Source organism: Schistocerca serialis, chromosome 5 (genome assembly GCF_023864345.2).
Source record: "Schistocerca serialis cubense isolate TAMUIC-IGC-003099 chromosome 5, iqSchSeri2.2, whole genome shotgun sequence".
NCBI classification, from domain to species: Eukaryota; Metazoa; Arthropoda; class Insecta; order Orthoptera; family Acrididae; genus Schistocerca; species Schistocerca serialis.
The window spans coordinates 37,081,174-37,104,113 of NC_064642.1; the positions used below are offsets into that span (position 1 = coordinate 37,081,174).

Below are 22,940 nucleotides of genomic sequence, written 5' to 3' on the forward strand. Positions count from 1 at the left end.
AAAGTGTTGCAGTTCTGGAGGAAAGAGCATACAGCATCGTCACCTTGGGTCCACATCATAAAGATTTCTGAAACAGTGCAATTTATTATGATTCTGAGTGATTAAAAGAGATTCCTCAGGGTGGCTCATGAAAGGTTGACATAAAATTGTTCCTTTGAGTTGTCACAGCATTGCTATGGATTATACTTCAAAAGAGTGGTAGATGTGAGTAGGTATACCATTGGTTGTGATTAGTAACTAGGAAGTTTACGTCTGGAGTGGCTGGGCACTGAGAGAGGTAATGTTCAAGACCACAGGTATCATATATAGATGTTAATGCAGAGAAAAGGGAGGAAGGATATGATTTCACTTCCTCTAACTACTAGGTCATTACAGACAGTTGGCAGAAGGAGTGACAAGCAGGCCAGGAAAAATGTGGACAATAGGCTGAAGGTGTTTTTATACAAAAGGACAGACTAATTCACTACAGACACATTAATCAGTGACAATGGTGCATCCCCAGCAGTCGTGTTTACGGATTTTGGGCTGCATGTATGAAATGGACCCCATGGAATGGTGCAAATGAGAACAACAGAACTCGTAGTAAAGTTTTTGAAAGGTCCTAGGGTTTTAAGACTGAACTAGAAGCCATGTTGCATACTGGGGTTACTGAGCATACCTTGTCCAACACAGCAGTTGATGCAAGCCCTCTGCCAAATGAGCAGAGTCGGAGATGTAACTGTGTGTTTATAAGCTCTGAATAACGATTTTAGCTGAAAACTAAGCAGTTTACATATTTTTTATTTGCCCGTTCATTGCTCAACATCTCCTGTATTTAATGTGCATAAACAATAAAAATTTTCTGTATGTCCTTCCTTTTGACTGGAGCTCTTGAGGACCACGGCCGTTCACTATTGTAAGAAAATGAAACGCCTAAAGCCACCTTTATGACCTTATTTACTGTGCAGCTACCAGTTTCGGCACTCCAATGTGCCGTCTTCAGGCCTTAGTTGAGCATCAATTAAGGCTTGAAGATGGAGCGATGAAGTGCTGAAAATGGTAGCTACACAATAAATAAGATCGTAAGGACGGGTGTAGGCATTTCATTTCCTTATGATAAAATTTTCCTTTCCACTCTGAAGAAACACGCCCCTCAGTATGACCATTATTGTTAAAAATGGAATGAACAACATTAATATGTCATTCAGATATTATTTTCAGCTTGACTGTTTAGTTATAAGGAAAGGTTAATTTTCTATAACAGTTAGGGGTTTTCTGTGCTTGAAATTAAAATACTTAGGCAAAAAAATCAGATGACTTGTCAGAGAGAGTTATTGTTAATGCGAACTGAAAAACACAGGCAGTTACATTTTTCAACTTCTGGGAAAATGGGTAAAAATTACAATTTTATTTGGAAATCTAGTCGCAATTACAATTTTATTAAACACACAATGTCCAATAAAAATGTGGTACTTCATCATATTTTTTCAACATTTCACCCTCTAATCTGAAATCCATTTATAATACAAAGCAAGTTATTTCATTCACACAGCAAAATAGCATTAAAAACTGATTCATAGTCACTGGTATACTTCACTTCCAGTCTGTCCTTCACGGAAGCTCAACAAAAGAGAAAAATTGTAGCACATTATCTTTCCTTTTCACAATAAATGATTAATGGGGAGTAAGTAACTTTTATTAAGACTATACAATTCATGCTGACCAATAACATTCAGAACACTTCCTACAGTTTGTTTCTTTTCCAGATACCACTGACTTAAATATGATGAAAGACCGATTCTGGCAGTTTATTAAATATGTATCACAATTTTTGACACTTTATTCATTATTATAAGATTGACACAGAAAATGAATTACTGTATAATTGGAAGCATGGAAGTATGCATGTCCTGGTTTTAGTTCTAAATCTGTAATAATATTATTAAAACAAAGGGCAGTCACAGTTTCCAAAACTTTCACTGTTGCATGCAGTTTCCAAAGGTCTAACTATTTTGTTTACAAAATTTTGCAACTAATTCTGGAGATTTCAATAATGAGGATACCTAACAGAACACTGCAGAAATACAAAACATAACAAGTACATATTTTACAACATGTAAGAAATATTGGGAACTAAACACTGTTTACATAAATTTATATACTGAGGTATATTTAAAACAAAATTAAAAAAAGGAGCAGTGACATTTCAGAGGTAGCTTACGACTAGACAGTATCAGGTTTATTTACAATCACATGTAGAGCAACTATCAAACTGAAAGGATGAAAGATGACAAAAACTGCTTTTAATTATTGCAATATGCATATCCATATTATTTAGAAGGGATATTTGTCAGTCAATCAGATACCATAACAAACCAATTAAGATGACTCATTAAAAATAACTTTTTTATGCCATGTGAGAAGTTCATCCATTGTGGATATTAAATGATGACATGGTATGTCTCGTCATTTTCAGTTCTAACTGTTGCTATTGGCTACACAAAAGACTGACACTAAGTAAAGCACAATACATTCACTACACCAGAAACATATACAGAAAGAGAGAGGTCAGAAGACGTCCTCTGAAACATCAAAACTAATAAAACATATCCACACACAGTTGAAACAAAATATCATGTCCATTTTTGCAAAAGCAAAGTGTGAACACAGTTAAAATTCTACAGAAACATGGGTTCATGAATTGCAATATTCTGTATAGATTTCTCAATAAATAAAAAACATCAATCCAGATAAATAAAAAGGTATACAATATAAACTTTTACTGTTTTCTACTACAAAGTAAGTTTTCAGAAAGGAGGAACAAATTTATGATGAAGTGTGTTACTAACAAGGCCACTCTAATAAGAGTCACACACAAGATAAAATTAACCAAAAATTTAAAACAAGGTGTGCACAAAAATGGAGCAAAACTAAACTAGATGTAACACTTTCAGAGTACATCTTCGTACATGAAAAATTAATAAATGAGCACATGAAAGATGCCACTGTCTTGCTTCATTCATTCTGGGACGTTAGTACTTGATTAGTCACATATAGTTTAATTTTGTGGGCCAAAGATACCTAGAAATTGTAACAACAGAGATAACACAACAAATAAAACTACGAATTAAATTTTCCCACTGTTGTTGAACTGATTCTGTAAACTCATTTAACTTGTTGGATTTGAATCTCCTAATGTTAGTCTAGTAAGATAGCACTGCAAAGATGAATGTGAATGTCACCTTAACAAAGCACAACACTACAATTCAGCAATTCAGTTCAGACTATCCATATGTATGGCACCATTACAAAGATTGCTTGAAGAAGAATAAAAGTTAGATTGTAATTCTAAACCTTTTAATGGTGGTGAGATTTTGATGAATAATTTCTGTGTAAAAAGAGATTTCACTGCTGTTAAATTTAGTAAATAAAAGGTAGATTAAATTACAAGAAACCTAATGGCCATTAGTGTAAATTATTTGATCTTTGCACAAAGATAAATTTATGCTGACAAGATAGAAAATGTGGTGCAGCAAACAATGATTCTAGGGCATGGGAAATTCTGTGGGAAGAATGCTGAAACTGAAATTTGGCAATGAAACTCAATAACATGTAAGTAGGGATTTGTATTTAGAACTATACTGTAAGTTTTGTAGAGTTAAAGACATGTACCTCATTGACTATTATAAGAAAAAAATGTAAAATTGATGTGGTAAAAACTGACATCCACTAAAACACAGACAAATGTTGCATAAAATCTGACCAAAAACCTTGTATGTGGAAGAAATATTTCAAGATCATTTATTAAAGCATCAGTTTTTATGTAAAAAGGAAAACTAAGTAGGTTAAGCAAGATATTAGTGATTAAGAGTTACAAGTGTGACCATCAGAAAGTTCACAATAAAATATTTTTATGCATCTCATTTTTTATTGGTGTATCAAGAACAGAAATAAAATATTTGTCATGCCAGAAACATGAAAAACACACAAAGTGATCTCATTCATTTATACTGAAAGTCCACTGTTTCCAAAAATGTTATATGGCAACAATAATTTACAGGTACTTGTACTCTTCATATATTCAAATGGATGCTCAAAGGCAGTAACTTTAACTGCAGTGTCATAAAACCAGAAAAATAAGAAGCCCAGGTAAAATAATGATTAAAAGATTTTTTCTACAGTTATATCATGTGATAACTGATATCTAGACTGTGCACAAAGATGCAACTAATGTCTAATGCAATCTTCCACATGCTAAACAAAATAGGTCCATTAATTTTTATAGTACTATGGAACTTGCAGCATTCTTCCTTCAGCATAAGAATGTTGTTTTCAATTGCTAAAAACAGATATTATTTATCTATTTTCAAATTTCATTATCATGAATTCGTGACATGAAACTTTTTCTCAATTTGAACAAATTATACAGCAGAATCAACTCCGAGGGCTGTAGTAACAGTTTAGTATTATCTTTATCCGTAAGAAAAGGCAATATGGGCTATTTGACACTGAAGTGCTCATATGCTGAGAACTGTGAGCAGCATTATATTTCTCTTACTCATTTTATGTTTACAGTTTATGCTTCAATGAAAGCATCAATGCTATGGATATTTACAACAAAGTACCTGTATGCCTCTTCACTTCGCTATGAGAAGCTAAGAGGCATAGCTCAACAGCTTTGATTGTGCAGCCTTACTATGAACAAATATAGAAGTCTTTTTCTGTATTGTCTTTGTGGAATACATCAGTTTTGTCATACCAATTTCAAGGGAGATTAGAGCGTGAGGGCTTACATCTCTCCTGGCTCAAGGTGAAGTTGTAATTGCACTCATAATAAAAAGCAAGTTCTGCAGTGTTGGCATAGCTACCTTCTTCTGATTTGTCACTGTGTTGTTTTTGAGAGAAGAAATAACTGAAAATAAAATTGTCACCAACTACTAACACAATCAGTTTGAATTTGGAAATATGAAATAAAGAGTTATATACTTGAAAGGAAGGGACAAAAGCTGTGCTGTCTAAATAACTATCTACAAAACATTTCAGAAATCATTGCTGAAGAAGTAGGATTCTCCAAATCATATAACATCTCAACAGTGTACACTTAAATGAATATACTAACAGTCAAAAATCCAAGATGACATAGGACAGATTGCTACTTACCAAATAGAAAAGGCACTGAGGGGTTGAAAGGCACATTTAAAAGTAGACTAAGCTATCAAGGACACAGAGATACTGTCATCTCTCGGCATTACATATGAAGGAGGACTTAGTCCGATAGCTTAGTCTACTTTTAAATGTCTCTGTCTGCTGCTCAATGCCTGTTTTATGTTGTGAGTAGCAAATATCTCCAATTTCATACTGCTCTTAAATATGACCACGACATGCATACATGTCAGATGACTTTTAGATCTGACATGTGTGAGAATGCAGTCTTTTGCAATATACCACTTGATTATGGCCATAAGGCTGAAACTGCAACAGTGCAAATAAATAATTTTTCAGTCAATGGCAAATATGATGTCTTATAAAAAGTTTTATGTGACTATGAACCCAAACCATGAAAAGTTAATCTGTTATTTGACAGCTTCAAGTTTCCTTTTGCAAAAAAGGACAAGTACTTGGTGTTATTTCCACTGATTATGTATGATGATGATGATGATGATGATGATGATGATGATGATAATAATAATAATAATAATGATGAAATTCATAACACCATTACAATGTTACAGATTGCATCAGTCAATAACATTTTTTTTTTATTGTTTGAGACGTATTTATAAAATTAGTTAACAGACATTTCATTTTGTCTCAAATACATGGCAATATATATATCTTGGTCATCAATGGGTAGCTGTTATGGGGGACAGATAACAAGAAAATAAATTATTCTGTCGTGTTCTACTACACACACACACACACACACACACACACACACACAGATATACAGAGACTGTTTATGAGCAGTTAACTGGACGTGTGTGTGTGTGTGTGTGTGTGTGTGTGTGTCTGTGTGAGGGAGGAGGGTGTGGTGAAATGAAAGATTGAGTAGCTGGGAGGAAGGAAGACATGCTGGGCAAGGTGGATACAAGATGACATTTTGAGTATTGTCGAGGAGGAGAGGGGGAGCCACATGACACACTGCAGTAGTGAGAAAATATGAGTTAATTCTGGTAACACACACAAAGCTGAGAGAGAGAGAGAGAGAGAGAGAGAGAGAGAGAGAGAGAGAGAGAGAGCTGAGGGGGAAGGAGGGAGAGGGGTATTATACTAATACTAGCAAGTATGATTTTCTGATGTTTTAAGTAAGCCTAAATACCAGTCATCATTCATCTGGAGTTGCGTCTGTTAATCCTCATTCTTAATTTTATGTGTAATTCTTCTTTGTTGAGCAGAGGATTCCACACCTTAAAGTTTATTATGTTGCTGGCGTTTTTAATAACTGATTTATATTTAGATAATAGGCACAATAAAGCTTGTTCTCATTTTTTTTCTTGTATATACAATTATTGTTCACGGAGCAGAGGATTCCATTCCTTCATGATTATTACGTTGCTTCAACTGTTAATAAATACTTTATATTCACAAAATAAACATAGTAATATTCCCCAATTTAGCCTACAGTGTTTTGACTTTAAGAACAATGCAATCAGCTGTTAGCATGAACATATGGTAACTCTAAAAAACAAGCAGGCCACGTCACACGACTTGGATGGAAAAAGAAACCTGCAGTAATCACACTTCATTAGCATTTTGCAACCTAGTGTAATCATCCTGGTTAAAAATAACAATAATAATAATAATAATAATAATAATAATAATAATAATAATAATCTAAACTGATGCCTTAATTTCATGCCCACACAATCGGATGCCCCACCTTGAATTATATCAATCAAAGTACAATAGCTTAACATTAAATATAAAGACTAAAGATGTCTCCAGGAAGCACCACTACAGAAGCCAGAAGATTCTGCACTGGGTGTGATGGCTGAAGATTATTCACTGTCTACACACACAAACAGCTGTCAAGTTGTCTGCAAGTCCTTGTTGAGATGAGTTTCAATGTCCACACGACAGATGGGGCAACGTTTATTTGTGCTGAGCCACTGATCAACACACTCGACATGGAAGAGATGCATGCATGGCAGGCGTCTGAAAGATAAAAATACAGCTGTCAAAAAATTGAATACATAGTTCATATTTTCAATTTTATGATTGTCATATACGGTTAAGCAGGATACATTAAGTCTTCCACTGCTACATTCTATTCTAATACAATAAGAGGGGGGGAGAGAAGATGAGAGACTGTACTCATAGCACTTTAGGTGCAGTGATCTGTCATGTCACACTCGGGCACATTCATGCATTCACTTCTTAAAACACAGGGTGGCAGGATATATTTAACAGAACATACACGTTTTGCTAAGGTACAGTCACATTCAAACTCACAAAAGAAAACCACATTTTCAAAAACTTTAGTATCTATGTAAGTTAAGAGGATACTGTTATAGCTCTCTGTTTATCAGACTATACTAGTTAATAAATTGGCAGCTGTTATTCCTGTTGAACTGTAGAACATAGGGTTACACTTAATAGGTCACGAGTCAATTACACACAGGAAGTGGCTGCACGGGTAGCTGGGGCTGTGTGGAAGGGAATTGCGCAGTTTTTCAGGTTAGAGGGTCTCAAGAAACCCCAAAAGGGTCTCCATCTAAAAGGGGGGGCAGGTAAAACACAGTAAGGCAGTTGTAGAAATGATCGGTATTGTAGTTGTAAATTGTCGTAGCTGTGTTGGGCAAGAACCAGAGCTCCAAGCACTGAAGCTCAAATAGTTATAGGTACGGGATGCTGGCTAAAGCCGAAAATAAGTTCACCAGAAATTTTTTCAAACGACCTAACAGTGTTCAGAATGGATAGATTAAATACTGTTGGTGGTGGAGTATTTATTGCTGTTGGTTGGTTTGTGGGGTTGAAGGGACCAGACTGCAAAGGTCATTGGTCCCTATTTATTACTTTCAGAAGTAGTTTGCCTTGTAGTGAAATTGAATTAGATAGCTCCTGCGAAATAGTATGGGTAGAGGTTACACTTGACAATCAGACTAAACTATTAATTGGATTGTTTTACCGACCCCCGGGCTTAGAAGATATAGTTACTGAACAGTTCAAATAGGTATCCCACTCATAAAATTATAGTCAGTGGCAACTTCAATCTACTCTCGATATGCTGGAAAAATTGTACGTTTAAAGCCGGAGGCAGGCATAAAACATCATCTGAAATTGTACTGAATTCTTTCTCAGAAAATTATTTTGAACAATTAGTCCATGAGTCCACTCAAAACGTAAATGTTTGTGAAAGCTTACTTGACCTCTTAGCAACAAATAATCCTGGACAAATAGGAAGTATCATAACGAATACAGGGATTAGCGACCACAAGGCAGTTGCTGCTAGACTCAATACCGTAACAACCACAACCATCACAAAGAAACACAAAGTACATCTATACAAAAAGCTGATAAAAATACTCTTAACGCCTTTTTAAGCGACAGTCTCTGCTCCTTCTGATCTGATCACGTATGCACGGAAAAAACGTGGGATGATTTCAACGAAATAGTAGCGACACCAATTGAGAGACATATAACACATAAATTAATAAGTGATGGTACTGATCCCCCATGGTACACAAAACGGGTCAGATCGCTGATGCAGAAGCAATGGAAAAAGTATGCCAAATTTAAAAGAACGCAAAATCCCCAAGATTGACAAAGTTTTGCAGAAGTTCAAAATACAGTGCATGCTTCAATGCAAGATGCTTTTAATAATTTCCATAACGAAACTCTGTCTCGGAATCTGGCAGAAAACCCAAAGATATTCTGGTCATATACAAAGCACACCAGTGGCAAGCACAATCAATACCTTCACTGCACGATAACAACGGTGAAGTCACTGATGACAGTGTCACTAAAGCTGAGGTATTAAACATGGTTTTCTGAAACACCTTCACCAAAGAAGACGAAATGAATGTTCCTGAATCCCAATCAATAACAACTGCGAAGATAAGAAACATAGAAGTAGATATCCTCGGTGTAGCAAAGCAGCTTAATTCACTTAATAAAGGCAAGGCCTCCGGTCCAGACTGTATACCAGTTAGGTTCCTTTCAGAGTATGCTGATGCAATAGCTCTATATTTAGCAATTATATACAACCGTTCACTCGCAGAAAGTTCCCTACCTAAAGACTGGAAAATTGCTCAAGTCACATTAATACCCAAAAAGAGAAATAGGAGTAATCCACTGAATTACAGGCCCATATTACTAATATTACTAATGTCGATTTGCAGTAGGTTTTTGGAACATATACTACGTTCGAACATTATGAATTATCTCGAAGAAAACAATTTATTGACACACAGTCAGCACGGATTCAGGAAACATCGTTCTTGTGAAACACAACTAACTCTTTATACTCATGAAGTAATGAGTGCTATTGACAGGGGATGTCAAATTGATTTCATATTTTTAGATCTTCAGAACCGCATGCCTATGGAACATTGCCTCAGATGTGCAACTGGATTCGCAATTTCCTCTCAGAAAGGTCACAGTTCATAGTAATAGATGGAAAGTCATCAAGTAAAACAGACGTAATATCCAGCATTCCCCAAGGAAGTGTTATAGGCCCTCTATTGTTCCTGATCTATATTAACGACATAGGAGACAATCTGAGTAGCCGTCTTACATTGTTTGCAGATGATGCTGTCATTTACCATCTTGTAAAGTCATCAGATGACCAATACAAATTGCAAAATGATTTAGACAGGATATCTGTATGGTGCGAAAAGTGGCAATTGACCCTGAATAAAGAAAAGTGTGAAGTTATTCACATGAGTACTAAAAAAAATCCATTAAATTTCAATTACGTGATAAGTCACACAAATCTGAAGGCTGTAAATTCAACTAAATACTTAGGGATTACAATTACAAGTAACCTAAACTGGAACGATCACAAAGAATACAATGGAGAAATATCAGATGGATCTGAAACACCAAAAATCTTCAAACAATGCAGTTCAAGCAACTACTAAACATTGATTATGAACTGACAGAAGCGGATTTTTGGGGGCACAATATTGGTCTCTCCCGATCAATTTCTCTTCTGCTGTCTTTGCACCAAGATGAGTTTGAAATAAAATCTGAGAAGTGAAAGAAAATCGTTAGAAAAAATGAAATGTCGTGTGGCTAGGGCCTCCCTTCAGGTAGACCATTCACCTGGTGCAGGTCTATCGAGTTGACGCCACTTCGGCGACCTGCGCGTCGATGGGGATGAAATGATGATGATTAGGTCAACCCAACACCCAGTCCCTGAGCGGAGAAAATCTCCGACCCAGCCGGAAATTGAACCCAGGCCCTTAGGATTGACAATCTGTCATGCTGACCACTCAGCTGCCGGGGGCGGACAATGTTTGGAAGATAATGAACTGTGTCCATCCACTTCACCATGAGTTCTATAACAATACATCTCATTTCCAGACAGCAGTCAGCATGGGTGTAAGAAGAGTGGAGAAAGAAGAGGAAATGGTCAAAGAAGGGAATGAGCAAGACTTAAAAATGTGTAACACTATGGTACAGCAATGACACTAATATATTTTCATAGAGTATTTTTATTTTGTTTGCTATTTACCCATTTTTTTAGTTTGTTACATTAATTTTGTTTTAATTATGTGGTGTCATTGCCAGACAACACACTTGCTAGATGGTAGCCTTTAAATCGGCCGCGGTCCGTTTGTATACGTCGGACCCGCTTGTCGACACTATTAGTCATTGCAGACCGAGTGCCGCCACACGGCAGGTCTAGTCTAGAGAGACTCCCTAGCACTTGCCCCAGTTGTACAGCCTACTTTGCTAGTGATGGTTCAATGTCTACATACGCTCTCATTTGCATAGACGACAGTTTAGAGTAGCCTTCAGCTACGTTATTTGCTACGACCTAGCAAGGCGCCATATTCAGTTGCTATAATCTGAACAGATAATATTGTGAATCATGTACCATCAAGAGCGACATTCATCATTAATGGATTAAAGTTAAGTGTCAAACTAATTACGTCCGCTTTCTGAATTTTAATTCCTTGTCACGTTCCAGACCTCACGTCAGTATAGTTCTTCCCTCCTCACGCCAGCCTGCGTGAGCTAAAACGTGTGCATTTCAGCCCCCTCTAGTAACCGGTGTTGGCTCTTCTGCCAACACAAAAAATTACTCGCGTATCTTTGTACTATGTATATGGTTTGTTCTACCAAATAAAATCTTCACAATATAGAACAGCAAATAAAATGTCTTTGCACATGACTCTGTTTTACTCTAAAAAGCTTTAAGATGGAAGGAGTATATGTATTTCTGATATATTATAAAAAATAATGCAGTGCCACTACAGTCTCTCACTACGGCTACAACTACACACAGACTAACTGACCATTAGGAAAAATATCCTGTGGTTTTTTTATGTTTTTTTTTATAGTAACTCACATAAATTATAAACAGCCATTTAACTCTGGCAGTCATTTAATCAGTTTTCCTCAGCAAGCACTTGCGCCAGTTGAACTCTCAGTCCCTCAATTGGCACTTTCGGTAATCAAAAATCATAATCTTTTGGGTGTACCTGGATAAAGATACAGATTTTTGAAACCAGGCAAAACCTCTCAGGGGGACACCACCTTGAAGTAGCACTGTCCATGTGGATAGAGAGATTTGTGTGTTCGCGTGAAGCTGAGGGCTATGCCGGCTATGGAAACCTATGGTCAGAAGGTCTTGGCCTATGGACCAGACTAAGTGTGTCCCACAACGACCTGTCATCCCACATCCATTCCTTGTCCATTGCCAACTCCTCGATGCTTAACCCAAGATGTGATGTGATCCGTGCCGAGGGATGTGTGGCACATGGAAAGATATGTCGTGAACAGAGCCTCAGGGATACCGGGTGACCTCCCTGAGTGATTAGCCTTGCACTGCATGGGGTTTCCACAGTGTGGACCAATTAGATCCCCGACTTTCGTGGGACCAAAATGGACATGAAAGAAAATAGCAATACTGAGGGGCAAGTTGACACCTGAGACACCCAAACATTGGGGCTGGAACTGATGGAAAACAACCCCTCAGCTGAACAGGGGGACAGGCCTCAGAGGAAGAAACTTCTTAGAAAACAAAAATTGAGGGCAGGCAGTAAGAGAACAAGGGAGGATAAGACTCCCACTTCTCAGGATAAGTGTATCCAGAAAAAGCAGAGGCAAGAAATAGGGAAACAGACCTATAGTACTGCAGTCTCAGTTTTTAGGATGGCAATTATCCAGCAAGGCTATCCACTGGTCAATATCACCTCACAGCAGGAGCAGCTCGTGCAGATGGCTCTCTTTGAGAAGATTGTGGGGGACGCTGGTCCAGGACCCAAAATCACGAGAGTCTATCTCGATCACAGTGCTCTTATCTTTGTCTGTGAGGGGGTGGGTACAGTGGACTGGCTTGAGGAAGAGGTGCCCCTAATATAACTGTGGGAGGATGTGAAGGTGCTGGTAAAGACAGGGGCTGAGCTCTTCAAGACCGCAAAGATATTAATCTGGGTGCCAAAACTCCTTAAGGCTACCTGTGCAGAAACTGAATGAGAAAATATGGTCTGAAAATGAGAAAGTCTCAACAGAGGATTGGAAGGTAATCAACTGGAAGGTTGCACAAAACACCCAAACCCTTGTGGTGGAAGTTACACAGAAGTCCCTGAAGGCAGTGTGGGAACAGGACCTGAGACTATTCTTGGGGTTCTTGCAGGTTGCCATCAGGGTAATAAAAGACATCAGAAGCAACAATAGTGGCAAGATGGAGATTAAATGTGCTGTAGATAAATCTGCAACACAATAGAGGAGCCACTACTGCCCCGAGTCGTCTTCTGGGAGGAAAAGAAGCAGACATGGCCCTTATTCAGGAATCCTGTTTATATAAATTGGATGTATCGGGCCTCGGTGGCACTGGAGGTATGTTTGTTTATGCTAGAAATATAAAAAACTCCAGAACGTGTATTTACATAAAAATGGAACCCCCTTCATGCTGATGGTGGACTTTTCTTCTAGGGACTTAGTGATCATCAGGATGCGGCAACGTGAGGAAGGTATCACGAGGGAGTTTGTAATGGCCTCAGCATACCTTCGTTACGACGACAGTGCTCCGCCTTCCCAGGAGATGAGGAGACTGACGGAAGCCTGTGCACAACACGATGACCAACTATTGGTTGGGTGTGATGCTATGCCCACAACTTAATGTGGGACAGCACCAACACCAACAGTACCTTCTAGAATTTCTTCTAGCTAATAACTTAGAGATCCTCAATACAGGCAAGGAATCTACATTTAGGAATATAAGAAGGGAAGAGGTAATTGACATAACCTTCGGTTCCAATTTGATGGGTAGTTATGTCATACAATGGCACGTGGCTTTAAAGCCATCCTCATCAGACCACATGTATATTAAGTTCGAGGTTCAACAGGAATTAGACAGACCATGTCCTATGCGAATCCCAGGAAAATGGGGTGGTAGGTGTATAGGAGGGACCTTGACTTGAGCCTATTGGAAGTCAGTACTTTGGTAGCAAGGAATCCAGTAGAGTTTGAGGAGGTAGCAGAGGCTGTAACATCTGCCATCATGACCCCATACCATGACAACTGCTCTATCACCAACAAGTGCATGAATAGGAATGTATCTTGATGGAACAACAACCTGGAAGCACAGATGAAAAAGGTACAAAGACTGTTTAGCTTTGCAAGAAGCAAAAGGACAATGGGCAGAATATTGGGAGGCCTTTGTGAAATACAAACTTGCAATTAAACAAGCAAAGCAGGCATCCTGGAAGGTATTCTGTGAGGAGTTAGAGGGTACGACTGTTCAGGCCAGACTTCACAAAATCCTCACTAGGATACCAACTAATCCAGGAGGAACTTTAAGGAAAGAGGATGGGGAGTATACAAGGACAGCACATGAAAATGCTGGAACTACTACTCAAGACTCATTTTCCTCAATGTACTCTGACAGACAACATAGACCAGGATGAGATCCCTGTGAGATACCTGTTTTCAGGTATTCGAAGGGAGAACTGGGAACCTGTCAGAGAATATGTTGACCGCAGTACAATCCAATGGGCAGTGGGAACGTTCCAACCATTAAAGTCACCTGGCCCAGATGGAATTTTTCCAGTGCTCCTGCAACAAGCAGGAGTGAACTTGATAAGATTCCTATGCAGGTTACTTGGGGTTAGCCAAGCAGCAGGAAACATTCCTAACGTCTGGAGGGAAGTGAAGGTTGTCTTCATCCCAAAGCCAGGGAGAACTGATTGTACCAAGGCCAAGGATATGAGACCAATCAATCTGTCCTCCTTTCTTCTTAAAACATTAGAAAAACTGGTCAACATGCATGTTAGGGAGAGGAGGTTAACTACGGTCCCTCTACACATACACCAACGTGCATACCAACCAGGAAAATCATGTGAAATTGCACTCCACCAACTTGGTGAGAAGATGGAGAGAGCACTTTCAGGAAATAGCCCTCTGCATCTTCTTAGACATTGAAGAGGCTTTTAGCAACATGACCTTCGAATCCTTGGTTAAGGCAGCAGAGGTTCACAGCTTGGAGACCACAATTTGCATGTGGATTACAGCCATAGTTAGTGGTAATAAGGTAGAAACTACCATGATGCAAGAAAAAATGGTAATCAACACTACCAGGGGCTGTTTACAAGGGGAGGGGGGGGGGGGGTGTCCTGTTCCCTCTACCGTGGAACCTTGTGGTGAATGAACTCATTAAACTCTAGACAGTACTTTTGCCAGGGATATGCAGACGATCTTGTTATAGTAATACTTGGCAAATTTTCAAGTACAGTCAGACCTATGGCACAAGGAGCATTTAACATTGTTCAAAACTGGTGCAGGAAACAGGATCTAAGGGTCAGTCATAAGAAGACTGTTGTAGTACCATTTACGAGGAAGCAGATCCAACACACATATTGGAATCTCAAGCTTCTTGATGAAACTCTATCAGTGAAGGGGATAATGAAATATCTAGGGGTAACCTGGGATGAGAAACTACTGTGTACCCCTCACGTAAGGAGCATCTGTTCCAAGGTGAAAGGTACTCTAATGAGTACCAGGAGAGCTTGTGGTAAAAACTGGGGCTTAAGACCCAAGAGTATGTACTGGATATACACCACAGTAGTGAGACCTGTGATTCCTTATGGGGCTACAGTGTGGTGGAAAAAGGTAGAACAGCAGGTAGCTGCTAGGGAGCTTGCTAAGGTGCAGAGATTGGCCTGCTTAGTCATTACAGGCAGAATTAGCAGTACACCCACTGCTGGGATGGAAACCATACTGGACATGTTCCTCATTACACCTGTGGGTAAAGATGCAGGCAGCAGCTGGAGCACACAGGTTAAAAACTGGCAAAAAATGGAACTCACTGGGGTATCTAGCATCTCACACTAAAATACTGAGTGAGGTATGCTTGGGGAAATGCCGGCCGACTAGATAACAACTCCCAGCTGCTTCAACAAGCCTTTCAGTGTAGTAATTGGAAGTAGAGAGCTCTGGTAGAACAAATTTCGACACCATACTGGGGACATCATCTGGTTCACTGACGGTTCAAAAACAGACCGAGGTGTAAGCAATAGGGTAAACTTATTGTGGGTCCCTGGTCACTCAGGAATTAGTGGTAATGAGCAAGCCAGTAGGTTGGTCAGGATAGGAGAGAAATGAAACTCGTGGTTGGACTATTGATAGGCCGTGGGAATTAAAAGACACCTACATACAATGGGGATAATAGAAAAAGACCCCAAATGTAGGATGTGTGGAGTGGGTGATGAAACCGCATCACATCTGATCTTCGAATATTTGGATCAACCAGACCTGAAGAAATTGTCTCTAGCAAAGCACCAGTAAAGGATCTCCTTGCAATGTTCAAGGGCATTGGTTGACTTTACTAGACACAGGGAACAATACCACACAATAAACTCTGTTTCAATGGGGGCTTGACCAATGTTGTTTTTGCTTCCCTGATAAAATCAAATCAAAGCAACCAGCAAAATGGTGATTCTATATGAATGCCTAAGGAATGTACAGTTAAAACTTGAGCCATTTGCTATGGTTAGTAACTGTAACTTTGCACCTCTCAATATTGGTAACTACAGAAGTGGCCATCCTCACAATTGGTAATTTTCATACCCAAAAATCACAGTTTTGCTGTGTTTCCTCATAAACCATCCATGAATAAATGGTGCTTTTGTAAGCCACCTGAGGTCCACCCTCGATTACACCTAATGCAAAAGAACCAACTGATTTGCTCAATTTGCCTGAGCTGGAGGAAGTGTATAATGTTTAAATCTTGACCCTGTACTGCAGGATAGCTAAATCATGCCAGTTCTTTTAATAGGTATGCAAATGGTTGCTAGGCCAAGGACTATTCAAAACACTTGATCATTTACCTCTGTTGGCATTTCTGTGGTAATAAATATGCAACCAGTCACTTTTTTTATGATTTATTCAACCCTGAACATGTTTTCAAGCCACTTCAGGCTCATCATCAGATAGATGTGTTACAAGAGCATTATGTTGTGGACCAAGTGTAGCTAGATGCAGTGCTGGTGCTGCTGACGGAAATTTAGTGATCGGTGATGAAACATTTACAAACCCAAAAGTTTTTTTTATGTTTTAGGTAGTTACAGTGCACTGCCTTGTGGTATCCATATCAGATTGCTTCTTATAGAGTACATTATTATGCTATGTACAAAAATAAACACAGTATTTAGCTACACTCAATTTTACACTGATTCACATAATGTAAACATTCAATGCTTTTACAAAGAATATGGATATGATAGATATTACGCTTTACTACATAATAATCTTTGGCAAGAGATACATTGTATTACGGTACATATATTAGAAGTCCGGTGAAACAAACCTCAAATTTTTCTGCAATTAGTTCTAAGGAATCATAAAAGAAACACTAGAGGGAGACTACATCAAAACTGACCCTAATACATGTACCCTGGTGCTGCAATTGACTGAGGTGGTGTGCAAATTCAGCGGGCTTGTGGATTTGGTGTTCACATTTCCCCACATATTAACTAAGTATGTGTTTCAGGTATTTTGTCAGCCAGTATGTCGGTGCACCAATATTACTAACTATAAGTCTCAGAGAAATTTCTTCACTATGTTCTTTAGGAACTCCATACAGCTGTTGTGGCACTGCTGCTCACATTTTAAGATTGTTAATAATGTTTCATGGCATACCTGACTCATTCAGAAGAGCCATCACCTTCCTATCAATTTTAATTGTAGGGCTGACATCTATCTGATTGTATGCATTGTCAATCAGAGGATTGAAAATCATCTTATTCTAATCCACACGTGTGCTGTCCTTGTCGGGTGACAGAAGTACAGTTTCCTTGTCCTCTCACAGATTTCTCAATGCCGTTCTTTCTCCCTCAGAGATGTTTGATCTTAGCACTGGCATCTTTGTAAGTGTTCTACAGGTTTCACACAGTGAACCTCTTCTGCCGCTTTCAGTGGGAGATAAGCTACAATGTGATCCATGAAGGTGATGTAATCTGCTGTTGGTAGTGTTTTTGGAGTGGGTGTAAACTTAGCATTTTAGCAAGGATCTTCACTATATCCTCATCCAGATATCTGTCCGCGTAAAATGGAAACAATAACTTCGTGGAACACCAAGGAGCACACGATTAATCAGCAATAAAACATCATAATTCCTGACTGAAAACAATAATTAGCAGTTAAACTACATTATTGTGATAAATGTAGTGTCGTACACTATCGACACGACACCAGGCAGTCTAAGTCCAGACGCTGACAGTAACATACGTTACTGTCCTGCCAATGTACAGCTGGCTCACAGACACACCCGCTGCTGCACGCGCTAACAGAACCACCATCGAGCCAGCTTAAGAGACGCCACACTGATGCCAGCATGGCTAATTGTAGAGTTCACTTGCAGCCTTCACAGTATTACTAGTTAGCTTCTCTCTTCTGGTGCCTGTTTATTATGAACATGCATATGTAACAGGGCAATGTAGGATACAATTTGGGCTTTCAGATGAAAGTTAAGTAAAAGATGTAACATACATATTAAGTGTGCTTCTAATTATTTTGCTCTCTGTCACAGCACCCACCTATTCCTCGGCATCTGCCCCTGGACCAAACCAACAATAAAATCTTTATGTTAAGTTTCCTTTCAAATGAAAGGGTACCATTATTACGAACACTTTTGAAGTATATAGACTTATGCTACATTATTATAAGCAACTAGCTGAGAAACTGGAAATTGTCCAGATACTTACTTATAGCTGTGCCTGACACTGAATGTGTGAAATTTATTTTTGGCTTATAAAGCTTCTTTTTGGGGCAATGTTTGATGTAATGTGATTGGGGACATGAATGACGAGTCTGCTTGCTTCATTCCACGGGAGAGAGCCACACAGAGCTGGCCGTGTGAAAAGTAACTCGCACTAATGTCCACGCCCGCAATATGCAACGTCTGGCCTCGTGCGTTGTTTACGTTCGTGGCATAATGTAAGCTCATTGGGTGTAAAAACTTGCTCACCTGCTCCACTTCCCATTAGAATTCCCACTTCTACAATGTTATGTTGGAGAGAAGTAACTTTAAGTCTCTGTGACCAAAGGGATCTGAAGAGTGAGATTACGTACGATGCTCTAGATCAGAGTTTTGTCTCACATCGTTTTCAGAATGAGTTTCCAAACAACAAGATAATGCCGAATGTTCTCGAGCCACAGCAAGTCTCCCTTCACGATCTTCACTGGATTTCTGAGACTGCGTAGTCCTCAGCCTTTTAGCTGTTCTGGTGTATTCAGAAAGATTTGACTATTTTCTAAGAATTTCCATTCACAAACAAAACAAAATCAAAATGTAATGAGCAGGCAACCAAATCAGAAAGCAAACTTAATAAATTTGTTTTTCCTAGCAAAGAGTAAAAGGTAGAAACTATCAGAAGAAGCAAAACAAGTTTTTAATACACAAAGCAAAAATCCGTCATAGGTTTGTATTTGTGAAAGATACGACTGCATTGCTTAGTTCTGTCACAGACGTAAACATTTGAAAACTCAATTGCTAGTGAGTTTAATAAACCAAGAGCATCAACTAATGGTTCTTTGGTGCACTATGAAACTAACAGCACCTTCTTTGGTGTACTACACTGTGATGATTTTACATCCGAACTACTAAGCTCAGCAGATGATTTCTGATAAAACTTTTAAATGACGATATCTATGTTTACTTGTCCCAACTGCCATGCAATGGAACCCATGCATTGCAATGCTGAAGTTGCCTGTGAAAACCCCATGACAATTCTAGTTGTTCTGGAGATTAAAACATTCACACAGACATACACGACAGTTTTACAGTTTTATTATCGGTATACGTAAGATACTTTGCAGTAGTAGTCACAGCTTAAATTTTAATACTTCAGTGATCACTACACTAAACACAGTCCACCTGCACACTATGTAATTAGAATAATTTACCTGACATCTTCATTTTCTTCAAATTCTGACAGACATATAGTACACTTCTCTGTGTTGTCTTCCAGATCATCTGTTCTTCTCTTGAACTGCAATAAGAAAGGAAAACACAATCACTGTTAAAGTGAACATCAGCCTAATGTCAAATGTTCCTGCATATAACACAGTTTTTGAGATCTCCCCTCCCAGGAACATCACTCATCTTATCAATGAACACAAAACAGGTGCAAAGAACAGTGAATACAAATGATAGTGAATTGCATCAAATTATCCACATAACACATCACTTAAAATTAAAAATTTGAAATAGTACATATCCTTGTGGTTTATCTTTGCACTGCAATTTAAACTGTTTTAAAACCTGTGTAACATGTGCATTACGCTGCAATACTGTACTCTGTATGCATCAGTAGAATGTCATGGGGAAAAAAAGCACTGTTACTAGAAACATAGCATCATCACCATTATATGCACAACTGATGCATGTTTTGGCTACTACATGCAGATTTATACAACTGCTGAAGAAAGCAAAGGCGGAGATTGTGGAGGGGAGGGGGGCAGAGCATAAATGGAAGGGATTAGGGAGAAATCTGCCACAACTTTATTGGAGACACTATCCAGTACTGTCCTAAAGTGAATACAACAAACCAAAGAAAATCTTAATCAAGATAACCCATTATTTTTGCACTTCTTGAAGACACTTGATACAGTGGCTGATCCTGGATAGTGGAATCAATACAAACTGAAGGTATTCAACTGCCACTGACGGCTTTCCCTCACTGGCACCCTTATCTGACTTCCTTAACAGACATCACTGACAAGGAGAGGTCCCCAGGGGTGGGAGTGACTTTTTAAACCATCTCTACTGTGATGTAGGTTAAGATGCAGTTATTACACCCTGCAGCCCTTCACCCTGGCATGCCCACATTTGCAACTTATTGACAAAAAAAGACATTTCGGAGTTTTGCGTGATGCTCAGTACCATTAATATAGTGGCATCATACTGACTGGTTGCATTGTGTCATAGATAGTGTAAGGCCTTGAGATAGAGAAGGTTGTGCATTTGATCACCATCAGGTACTTCAGTTTTTTTATTTTTCAATTTTTATTGAAATTACTTTGCTCATTTTTTTATTCAGTTAATTGGTTTAAATGTAATTTTATATTTCCATTGCTTTGGCACATCAATTCAACCATTATATCAGCTTCTGTACTTTCTTCCTATCATTCTTTTTCCACTTGAAATCTCTGTTCACATGATTTTAATTGATTTTATGTATTAATTATGATTTAATTTATTTCATTTTATAATCCTGCTTTTTCATCCATTTACTACACACTTTATTTCTATTCCTCATTATTCTTGAATTTTGTTTTATTTATAATTCCTTCTTTCATTTAAATCTTCATCTCCGTTATTTTGTTCATAGTGCAACAGGAATTTATGTTATGTTTTAAACATATGTACAACAATAACCATAAAAAAGGAAGTCTTGTAATGAAAAATACATTTGTGACACTACTGTACAGTCAACATAAATAGATTATTTTGTCTTTTGTTCTTTAACTGATAGATCGCATTTTCAAAATTTACAAATAAAAAATATTAAGACACTTGATGAGGTCCAAACCAATAACCTTCAGCATGTGAAGGCCTTATATCACGCAAGCAGTCTACAGAAATCTTCTCTTTTAATGTTGAGCATCACACAAAATTCCGATCCCCCCCCCCCCCCCCCCCATCAATTATTTCCAAACAAGGGCCCACTATGATGAATGGCTGCAGGGTGTGATACCTGGAATCTTAACCTACATCACAATATAGATGGTTTCAAAAACTCTGTTCCACTGCTCGATACCTCTCCTTTTGAGTCTAGCATTTCATCTGCTTTTGTACACAAAAGGAAAAATGAAACACAGAGTTAACAACACATGAAACCAAATTCAGCACATCAAAAACAACACAGAATGGCAATGGCAGTGTCAGCGTATACTGCACTGTGTGTGGTGTAAACTGGCATTGTATGATCAGTCAGCTAAGTTTGGTAGTGACCTGAAACAAGTGCATATCAGTCCAATGTACTACACCATCTTGCAATTTCTGTCGATTCTGCTGCCCCAATCAGGTGTTGCGGCTAGTTATTCTCCTGGATGGTGTGATTAGTAATGGAATTCTTCACAGCCTTAATCACTATAAAATATCAGTCAGTTTGGAAACTGGAGGAGGAGTATAAACAGCAACAAATTTTCAAATTTGTGCAGCACCTGTATGGTTACACTATCACATGCACGAAGGCTTCCACAACAATGCACAATTAAAACAAAACTAATAGTGGCATGGAACACACATGGAGTTCCAGTATTAGTATACAAATACTTTGCATCCACCTTAAACTGTCTGTACTCAATAAATTTAGTTCTAAGTTGCTCTGAAATAGATACACTAGAAGTCTGTGTTTTATTGAACTTCTCTGTTCAGCATCACCAGAAAAATGAAGTATTAAATCATATCAATCAGCAATATGAATCACAAATTAGACATAAGACTCTACTGATTAAAAATTATTTCTCACACAAGAAGTAGTGAAAAAGTAGTGGAAAACTTTCTTCAATTTCTTTTCCTTCTTTTAAGAAAAATAGCTAATGTTGATTCTGCAAGTCCATATTCCCTTGCAATGTCTGCTTGTTTCATTCCATTGTTGATGTCTTTGAAAATCTTCATTTTCATCACTAACCTTATCTGTTTGTTGAGTTTCAGTTATTGTCCAAATCGAGTTACCTTCGATTAGGTATGTGGGTGCACACTCAACGACTGTGGTATGACTTTCAAATGATAAGAGCACAGCAATCAGTCATCCTTTTCTTTCAGGTTTTATTAGACAAATCTAGATTTCTGCTAGTGACTAGCCATCATCAATGCTAAAAAATATAAGAAGTACATAGGCAGGTGATAGTATAAAAAGTTACGTGCATCAGTCCCCTGTTGTTTGGGCTTCTGTCACAGTTCATTCAAGACTATATAATGAAGGTAGGTTTTGTAGAGAACACATCGGTTAGCTGTATGGCAAGCTCTATATGAACTACGTAATATATAACACTCAAAGAAAGGCAGCTATGGTCTCTAGCAAAAAACTCCAAATTTGCATAGGAATAACACAAAATAAAATACAAGTAAAATTATTTACGTTGCTGTCCGACTTATTGTCACATTAACAGTAAACATAGAAGATGTAAAAAATTCCAGATTCACTCCTTGTGAGCCAATTGTTTTGTTACTCTTTAAAACACATATGTAAAATCAGATTGGTAAAACTTTTTAAAAAAAAATATTTACAAAACACAAGGAGGCACATGCTATATGCTGCAACTATTAGAACTGATTTGATTTA

General features: G+C 38.2%; 1 protein-coding gene across 3 annotated transcripts in view; it reads right to left on the minus strand.

Annotated features, from left to right (window-relative positions):
- Positions 1-1,366: 1,366 nt before the first annotated feature.
- LOC126482304 (ataxin-2 homolog) overlaps positions 1,367-22,940 on the minus strand; it is a 300,551-nt gene continuing 278,977 nt past the window's right edge. For all 3 annotated transcript variants that reach the window (XM_050106335.1, XM_050106333.1, XM_050106334.1), the window contains 2 exons: positions 19,555-19,640; positions 1,367-7,134 (listed from right to left, as the gene is read on the minus strand). In XM_050106335.1, the coding sequence (XP_049962292.1) occupies positions 7,008-7,134; positions 19,555-19,640 (213 nt within the window). In that variant the 3' untranslated portion in view covers positions 1,367-7,007. The remainder of the gene's footprint in view (positions 7,135-19,554; positions 19,641-22,940) is intronic.